Source organism: Osmia bicornis, chromosome 8 (assembly GCF_907164935.1).
Source record: "Osmia bicornis bicornis chromosome 8, iOsmBic2.1, whole genome shotgun sequence".
Taxonomy (NCBI): Eukaryota; Metazoa; Arthropoda; class Insecta; order Hymenoptera; family Megachilidae; genus Osmia; species Osmia bicornis.
Genome location: NC_060223.1, coordinates 7,247,103 through 7,256,773, shown reverse-complemented (window position 1 = coordinate 7,256,773; position 9,671 = coordinate 7,247,103). Strand labels below are relative to the sequence as shown.

The 9,671-nt window shown below is 40.6% G+C and overlaps 1 protein-coding gene and 1 long non-coding RNA gene across 6 annotated transcripts in view; one reads left to right on the top strand and one right to left on the bottom strand.

Annotated features, from left to right (window-relative positions):
- The window catches only part of LOC114876876 (protein slit), a 280,937-nt gene that overhangs the window by 8,635 nt on the left and 262,631 nt on the right, over nt 1-9,671 (bottom strand). For 3 of the 4 annotated variants that reach the window (XM_029188766.2, XM_046286897.1, XM_046286898.1), the window contains 14 exons: nt 6,610-6,681; nt 6,471-6,542; nt 6,194-6,407; nt 5,847-6,010; nt 5,390-5,461; nt 5,206-5,277; nt 5,061-5,132; nt 4,769-4,912; nt 4,125-4,288; nt 2,460-2,610; nt 1,600-1,746; nt 690-761; nt 540-611; nt 44-207 (listed from right to left, as the gene is read on the bottom strand). In XM_029188766.2, coding sequence (XP_029044599.1) covers nt 44-207; nt 540-611; nt 690-761; nt 1,600-1,746; nt 2,460-2,610; nt 4,125-4,288; nt 4,769-4,912; nt 5,061-5,132; nt 5,206-5,277; nt 5,390-5,461; nt 5,847-6,010; nt 6,194-6,407; nt 6,471-6,542; nt 6,610-6,681 — 1,652 coding nt within the window. The remainder of the gene's footprint in view (nt 1-43; nt 208-539; nt 612-689; nt 762-1,599; nt 1,747-2,459; nt 2,611-4,124; nt 4,289-4,768; nt 4,913-5,060; nt 5,133-5,205; nt 5,278-5,389; nt 5,462-5,846; nt 6,011-6,193; nt 6,408-6,470; nt 6,543-6,609; nt 6,682-9,671) is intronic. The other variant, XM_029188767.2, reaches the window with a different exon arrangement.
- The window catches only part of LOC114876878, a 49,597-nt gene that overhangs the window by 134 nt on the left and 39,792 nt on the right, over nt 1-9,671 (top strand). The gene's annotated exons all lie outside the window — the stretch shown is intronic.

Genomic DNA, 9,671 nt, shown 5'->3' with positions numbered 1-9,671 from the left:
TCTTTTCTCGAAAAAAATATCAAGTGAAAGGAGGATCTCATACTGTTGCATTTAAACTCGTGATGAGGTATATCCTTAATGATCGCGTCTTTCAATCGTGGCGGGTCATGGCAGTGTCCCACCACGCCAGACATGTCTCGTTTCCTAAGCCATCCGGCGAACCACGCGAGATGACAATTACACGACAAAGGATTGCCTTGCATGTTGCTGAAAATACGAAGCAATTTATTCGACTGTCATTAATCGTCCCCGCGAGACCGTGAAATATTTGAACGGAAAGAAATCAAATGGATTATAACCCGTTCAGACATGCAATCATTAATAAATCCGTACTGTGGTAACGTTTATATTGATGGACCGTAATTCATACGATTATTCTGTAATATCGTTATAATGAAATATTCGTGTCGTGATACGTTGAATCTGTCTCGTCCGGCAGGATTCTCTATTAATTATCGTATGTATTTTGCTTTGTGCTACAATATTCAAATTCCTAAATTTGAAAAAAAAAAGTCTTGGCGAACGTAAAGATAACTTACATGGTACGTATATGAGTCAATCCGTCGAACGAGCCGTGCATGATGCAGGTTATAGCGTTTCCGTGAAGGTTCCTGTGAAAATGACGTTCAAAGGGGATACAGTTTCCTTGCGATACGGTTTTACGAGGGTGTATAAAAGTTTCTACTCACAGAGTCTTAAGATTCGTCAACCCGGTGAACATTTTGTTGTGAACTTCCCTCAGCCTGTTCTCCGACAAGAGTCTGTGAAACGAGAGCTCGTTATTGCACGGGACAAGAATGTACCATCAAGTTTCGGAATATTAAAAGAAGAAGTAGATCTCTTTTGTTGTTCATATGCGGTCAAAGTGATGAATATCAGAACGAAATGAAATTTTTCGAAGTCGAGAATTTATTAGAATTTTTATAAATTTTTATTACACGATCTGTGTCTACCTTGTAAGAATGCTTTTTATGAAGTTTAATTTACAGATATATATCTCGGCGGTTCAATTAATTTTTTCTTTAGGGACACGGGTTATTTCAGATGATGTTTTGCACTGGTCTGGACGAAAATACACACGGCGAGCCACCGCCGCCCCTCCGGCTATCTAATTAATCGACCCATTGTCCCGTTAATTGCCTTTGAAAATTAAATCCTATTCTGCTTCGTTAAAGCTCGTTTCAAAGTCCCGATCGAGTTAGGCACAAATAACGCAAGTAATCTCGACGGTCTGAATGCAGCCCCGTTATTTGAAACTTCCCCGTCGAGAAACGTATTCGAAAAGAGAGAAAAAGACAAACAGTATAACCGTACTCTGTATACAATTTTTTAATTCTTTATCCTTTGCATTAAAAAAGGGATACTGGTATAAATAGATTAAAAAATGAATTCTTAAACGTGGACTATTTCTGGTATGCCAATCAACGCGTTAACTATGTATTTAACTTCTATAAAACACATTACAATTTTCCAATTACATATATTATTCTTGATTGACCCTTTCGTGGTCTGACAGTCCAATAAGAAAATTGTTACGATCGACATACTTTAGCTAACAACAGATGGAAGAAAAATAGATGGAACGATTGGAAAACTTACAGATAGGTGAGTTTATGGGCTCCTTGAAAAGCAGACGCCTCGATACGCGATATTTTATTCTTCCTCAGGTCCAAATGCTGTAACTCGGGCAATTTCTCGAACAGACCATCTGCTTTGATCTTATCCAGCTCGTTGTTGGCCAACAGTCTGGATGCAAGGACAAAGAAAGCCATGAGACGAGAAAGTTAGAGTCTATCGTTAGCGTCTGATACGGCGAGCAATTAATCGCGCTACGGGGCGTCGATCCATTAAACGAGTTGGAATAATTTATTTCGAATAATAGCTCGACGTTCATTGTCCCTTTTTCTCGTTCCCTGTCCCGGTCAGCTTTTAATCAGATAATTATCTTGTCGGTCGTTTGAATTAATTTTCTCGCACGTAGGAGACCGGGATACACTCGAACATCACCCGATCGATCGAATCGATCGTTTTCTTTCTCTCTTGCTGTTCTGATTTATTAAATCGGTGCTAGGCAAACTGAACTTCCAATTGGAATAGTTTCTATAGTATACAGACTGTCTCGTGCAACTGGGACAAACTATATGTTTGAAACAGTAAAAGAGAGAGAAAAATATCATTAGGAAAAGTTAAATGATGGAAAATTGATTAGTTCGAAAAGTAATTTATGGAGAAACTGAGGCCTTCCAAATTAAAAATTTTTTTTTGAATTTTGTACTTATTTAAGTGCCAAATTTTGCGTCTTATCATTTTCCACAAAAAAGTATTATGGGACTTGGGTAAAAAATTCATCGATTCAAAAGATATAGCAGGGAAAGACCGGGAGAGCCTGAAGGTGCAAATGGTTAATTTTGGATTGGTATAATTTATTTATTCACAAGACTATCATGAGTGGTACTCACAAGGTAGATGTGTAGATTGGTAGTTCCTTTGGTATCGATGTTAGCTTCTTGTTAGAGCAATCGACGGTTGCACCATTGCAAACGCACGGGGCTGGACATTCGCCGGGCAGGATACACTCGCCAGCCCTCTTCGTCAAGAGCTCTTCGTCGCCTAGATACAAACAACCGGATACAATCTACTTCAAACAACTCTGTCTGATCTGCCTTTCCTTCTTACAAGCGTAGAAACGTGTCCATTTCGAATGAATCAGTGATTAAGTCTCGCGCACCGAAATTACTCCCAAGAATGCCTTTTATCCTTAATTAAAATTCATTTTGATTTCCATCCGAATTTAATTTCCGGTCTACCAATTTCATTTAACCAATTATCCTCGACTCAACCAGAATATAGTTCAACGGTTGGGATTAAGATCATTGGAAATCAATCGTGCGGAGAGAAATGATCCCGAAGACAAAGACCCGCGGAGAAAGTAGCCGGGCGAGCCAGCGTGTGGGCCCTGTTAATAAACGTAGAACGCAAATTACTGATATAATTACGTACGTGTATAGTGGCGAACAATTTGTAACGCGGCGTATAATGCGATGATAAATCACCCGCGCGGGCGCGTACTCATACATAAACATATTCAACACGAAGCACATGACATTCAACACTCAATTAACGGTAGAGAGAGAAGGAAGGAGAAAGTACGCCGATGCTCAATTTAATGATATCGCTGCTGTTGTTCATTATCAAAATTTATCGCCGCGACTTTAACATGGTAACCCGGCACGCGGGATCGTTGCCTCTTCGACTTCGATTAATCGACGCGTTCGCGACCACCATGGATTTTTGCCAGTAGTAAATCTGCTCCTATGCGATCGCCACTCGAGATACCAGATTGTCATTTTTTTTTTAAGATCGTCGATGTGTATCTTGGTACAAATGGGACGAGGAATAAATCGTGGAATCATTTTCTAGATAAAATGTTTGAAATTTTTTCCATAAACTCTTCAACGCTCTATCACAGTGAAATCTTCACCTGAACCACAAGAATCTTCAAGCAAGAGTTTTTCAAACGAGAGAAAAGAGCAATGTTTCACCTAAATTTCGTGGAAAATACCTGGCCAAGACTCTGGCGTAAATTTTTTTTCCTCTCTTTCGCGAAGGCGGTCGAGGAAGGTGGAAGTTAGGAAAGTTCCCGGCAAGTTTTACTTCCGACCAGCAGAAGTAAGTTCTCGTTTACGGAAATGCCGGGTAACGATAATGTGCGGCTACAGGGTAGCACACTGCCAGCGAAGTGTTTATTTTCCGGTGTCATTTAGTCTTCGCTGAAGCTGCTGCTCGCATGGAAGCTGAATACGATTATATTCCGTGCGGCTAAGTGCAATTAGCTGAAATATACAACCGCGGAAAGGAAAAGCAGGGAGTTGCTGTTGTTATTCTTGAACACTCGTTGCTCGAATTAACTCTCCCTTCGGGTTGGTGCTTACTTTTAAGATACGCTTCTGATACTCGTTTCTTAATGAAAAGAAACGTAGTTCGAGAAAAATTATTTCAATTATTTAATCACTGATTCATTTCACGTTTTAGACGAAAATCGCTTCGTGCGCTACCGACCTGTATCCGTGTTCCAGCAGAGAGCGTTTAGAAGAGAAATATCATAGAAATCGAATCATGCTTACCCTTACATTTGAACTTGTGGTCCCTTATCGAATCGATCTTCCGCTTGTGCAATTTTTCCGGCAACTCGCATTTAGCTTGCGACGTCTCGATAGGGTGCGCGTGAAGGTAAACGTTCAGCCATCGAAGATTGCAATCGCAGATGAACGGGTTTTCTGCCAAGTGTCTGTGGGAAAAGAAAGAATTGCACCATTAAATTTCCACGTTTTTCCAAATAATTGTAGACGTTGGCGTAACTAGGATTTTGGGGGGTGGGTCGGGGCTCTTAGCATTATTAATATTGTCAAATGTTAAAATTTTGGAATTTTAAAATTCTGAAGTATTGGAATTCGGATTAGAGTTTCGGATTTTTAGAATCCTAGAATCCTAAAATGATGAGGACCAGGCCCACCTTGGCCCCTACCAAATTTAATATTACGATAATCCTTATTACACCTATATCAAGAATTATAGAAATAATTTGTGTTATTTTTAACGAGAAAAGTTAAATGAACAAACAACCGTGATCCGAATATTCGAAGAGAAACTAACGAAACGACGAACGAACACGCGTTTGCAATTCGATCGTGCATCGAATGAAAAGGGCTGGAAGCGTTAAAGCCGCGGTAATTTGTATAAATTAACGGTTCAGTGGCGGGATACAAACAGCGTTTCAATGCTCCGTAGATTGGCGAAAGTTCCATTGGCCAGGGATCTGATGTTGTTATCGTACAATGACAACAGAGTCAGGCTGGTCAGATCTCGGAACAGATCGGTTCGTATGCAGGATATCTCGTTCGCATTCAGCAGCCTGAAAAGTTCGGTTCGTTTTATCAATATACGTTTCCTTTCTTTTTTTGCAGATATCCTTTCGTCGGTTATGAAACGACAAAACGATAGATTCGTGTGTCGATTTAGAAAAATGATGATTGAATATTGTTTTTTAATAATTCACTTACAGTAGTTGTAAATTGGTTAATCCTTGAAACAAACCGTTCGGCAGTTCGGTGATTTTGTTCCCGTACAGAACACTGGAAAAATAATTCAAGTTGCCAAAAATGCATCGGCGGGTTTATCTATTGCATTTGCATGTTTCATACGTACAGTGTTTCCAACGATTTCAAACCGTGAAACGCATCTGCAGCCACCTTTTTTATTTGATTGTTACTGAGGTCGCTGTTGGCCATCGATCGGGGAACGGAAAGAAGAAAATACCGAATTTTAGCAGAGAATATAAAAACTCGTACAAACGGAAACATAAATTAAATTAATTGCGAATGTCACTCACATCCTGCGTAGTTTTCTGTACGGAGAGAAAGCCTTCGGCGGGATTTCCGTGATGCTGTTCTGCTCCAAACGTCTGCGAATGATTGACAACGGAGAATAAGTTGAAAAAACTTTCAGCCTCATCTTGGAATTCGATTTCACCGCGTAGAAGTTGCCCGAGGTGAAAAAACCGAGAAAGTTCCGTGTCAACATCGAGTTAATCGGTTTTTATAAGCGAACGTTAGTAGAACTCCGTAACATTTTATGACAACTTGAGTTTGCAATCAAATTTATAGTAAAACATAAAAACTTTTTAAAAATATTATTCTGTTATATTAGATTTCAAGCATTTTTAATTCCCATGATAATCAACGTGTTAATAAAATAAATTGTTAAATAGGGTCGATTAAAATTTTATTGAAAATATCGAACGCTCGACAACTCTACCCGGTGGATAGGGTAAAACATGGTTTACGAACAGCTCGTTTGTGTCCTCGGGAAGATGGGTGGGCACCTTCGTCAAAGAATTCTCCCTGCAGTCGACGATACCATCGGCGCATCTGCAAGGATGCGGGCATTGCGGTTCCGCGCTGCACTCTGATCCTGTCCGCTGAACCGGCCCGGAACACTTGAACTCGTGCTCCTATGTGCACAAAAAAGGACCATTAAAATTATCTGCGAAAGAGATGGCTGTTTTTAGACCCTGCAAAGAGGCAATTAACCCTTTGCTCAGTGTTCGCAGGGTAAAACATTTATTCGCAAATTTCACCGCATTCAGAGTAGTTTTTTTTAAATAGAAAAATTAAAAATGTCTTCAGTTTCGAACCTGTAAATCAGCGATATTTCGATCCTTTAAATGAATCGGGGAGGCGCAACGTGTATGTTGTCCAAGACGAGGATAGGTCTTCAAGTGTCGTGAAAGCCAGGCCAAATGGCAGTCGCATGAAAGTGCATTATCAACTAGCTTCAATGTTCGCAGATGTGACATACCATTCAACATTTCTTTGCCCAACGTTGTTAGCCTATTATTATTTAACATTCTGCAAGAAAACAATGGTAAATTGAGTTATCAGATTTCATTTTCAGATGATTTCTTTGCTTACAATATTTCTAGGTCCTTTAATTCTCGTATCGATGCTTCGTCGATGCAGGTCAATACGTTGTTATCGAGAAGCCTAAAAAGATAATAAATTAATCAACTGAGATATTATATTTTCTTTCAGTTAATTAGAATATTCTTACAAGTATTTCAAAGATGAAATTCCTCTGAGAGTCTTCGGACCAATGGTGGCGATTTGATTATGACTGAGGTCCCTGAAACAGAATACAAAATTTCAATTTTAATAACCATCTATTTGTCATCTAACGAAGTTATGAAACCTCAGAAAATATCAGTGTCTTAAGGTGTTTGCAGTCTAATAATACGGTACTGAAATTGACAGATGTGATCATCGAAGCTAAACACCCCTGTAATCAAATGAATTAGCAACAATTCAGAGGGAACAAGTTTCTCCGTACCATTTGCTATTCAAACAACTGAACAATCGAGTTGCGTCAATTACGGTATCAAGTGCATCAACGATCGAAGTAGGATCGATGACGGATGATTGGTTCAATTGCATAGAATCGCGATGTTGAATCGAGGATGCAGTCGGTGCGTCGACCTTTCAAAGTTTCTTCTTTCCCCGAGTTTAAAGGTCGGCTGGTGCAACGGGTAACAGCGCCGGTGTGTGTTCCACTTTGTTATAGTTGTTCCCCAAGTTCGTTCTACAAACTCGATAAATAATTGAAACGATTGTCAATTGTCGTCGTAGTTCTGAGAACGATCCTACCCCGTGAGGAATTCTTTGTAGACACAGTCGTCTCTGCTCACGTGTGACCGTGTGCACGTGCACCAGTCACGTGAGAGGTTATAGAGTTCTTTAAGGTTTCACGGGGTCGTTATACGGGTAACGAGTTATCGTTTCACGCGATGTCTTTGTATCCTTCTGAACAACTTGAGTTTTTGCGAGCCATTCAAAAATTTCCACCGCCTACACCCATAGGCGTTGAAGAGACAGCAACCCTTTTAAAATAAATCATTCGGGTTCGGAAAAAATCAGGTTTCAGTATTAATTTCAATGTTTCCGACCTCGCTGATAATTTCGGGTATTCACCTGTCCCTTCTAAATCACCATCGAAACCTAATCATCCTTAAACCCGTTTCATATTCATCGCCATAATTTCCTGTAAACGCATCCCCATGAATAATACACCGTCCAATGTTTTACGAAATGCATCGTTCTCTTTAACGGTACAGTCAATCACGATAATGGAAGCTCCGCTAAACCGGAGGTTCATTTAAATAGATTGCGTTACGTCTCGCGTGGCAAGATCCACGAAACGTTTCTCTGGACTTAAACAGACGTTCGCGATGATAGGTTAGAGGTCTTGGTGGTCGGTTCAACGTTGACCATCTATTGGCTCGGGACCCGTGCAAGCCTGTAATTATGTCTGCCAGAGAGACCACGAGCAGAGAGAATATCTCGACGAGACGAGAAGGGAAGAAAGAAAAATACGAAATAGAGAGGTTGAGAGAAGGGAAAAGGGAGACCGGATTGAGGAGAAACGAACCGTGATGGTGTGCCCGGAGTTGGAAGAGCGCGAAACATAAGGCAAGAACTGGCAGATTTAGACTCCTGCTTACCAGGGCCAATCCTGAAAGCAATTACCGAATTTCGACCACGTAGACACGTAGCAACGAGCAACAGGAAGCCGTTGGCTGGCTTTCATTGCTGTCAGTTTCATTTGGAACCGGTGTTCCAGCTTTATCGTGATAAGTTCCTAATTTCGACCAGTAATTCTTAACAGATCGGACAGATCGAACTTACTTTCCATCAACAACTGTAGATAATTAGAGTAGAGTTGTGAATTTTTACTCTAAATTGAATTAAATCTCGGTAAAAATTAAATTTATATCAAGTTGATTCTTCTCTAAATTAACTCTCTTTTTTCCTTTTTTTCTTTGGAATAATGTCACGTGTCGAGATGGTAGTCGCACGATGGTAGATCCGGTAGAATTTCAATAATTTCTAGCCACCGGTGAGAGTGGTAGATTAAACTCCCACTGCGCTCCAGCCAATCCAGAAAGCAATTACCGAATTTCGACGTAGCCGCTCCTTCACAGGAACTAACAAAAGGACCTCCTGGACCTTGTCTGTCTCTCTTCATCCCTCGTGGCGTCTACCGTGCTCGATTCCGAATGTTGCTCCGCCAGTGTGCTTTGTGCCCGCGCGATAAGAGTTGGATGAAACGAAGCTAGATTGATAGTGTTGGGATTATAAGAGCTGTTCGTCTATCACCAAAGAGATTCCGACTTTCTGTAGCCTTGTTTTACTTGAATTATTATCGAAGAAATTTCAAAAATAATGATATAAATTATATCTGTTTGTCTACCGAGAGGAAGAAAACATCGAAACCCTGTCAAAACGCGACGAAATAATAGTCAGTCGTAAATCTGACTTGGGTTAGAATCCCGAGACGTTCAGCGAACCGTTTCATTGCTTAAATCACCGCGACACCCAGTTGTCAAAGCGACGTGAAACGTTTGTCCCGGTTATTATCGGGCTAAGTGTACAGCGAACAAATGTTATTGCATCGTAAATACAAGCTTGTACGCTTCAGCATGGGTTCGAGGTATCGCGTTTCAAACGGCACAATATGCTTACAGGACGTAGTGATACTAATCAGCCGTGTGTCCGCGCCCCTTTCCATTGTGTCAAACCATTTATTACAGGCGAGTTTCATCCTTTTACCACCTCGAACAGCTTTCTATGTTTCCTACGATGGGTTAATCACACGTTTCGCCGTTGTTCTGGCATCGAAAGATGGTCCACGCGCCGCGGACAACGGTGATTTAATTAATAATTTGTGGCCCTTAATTGCCGGCTGCGTGTAAACTTCGCGGTGATATAGCGTCGGGTGATTAATCAATCTCGAGTGAAGATGAATCGTTAATTTCGTGGTTCGAACTGAGAGAGGGTTGAATTTTGCTTTAAAAATATTCTATTCGGACGACGGACCATGGAGAGAGTCGTAATTTTTATTCAATTCCGTATTTCATTTTCTTTTCGTCCTGTAAATTTTCCACTGTTCATCTAAAAATTATTTTAAAACCATCTTTTGTGGGATGATTCATTGAGAAAGAGAAGATCAAGGCGAGAATCAAGTGTAACCGTATCAGGTTCACGTTTTGAAGGGGTGTATCGTTCTTTCGAGCAACACCCCCTCCTGAAGAACGTATTAACCATCTCTGGTTTCCAAGC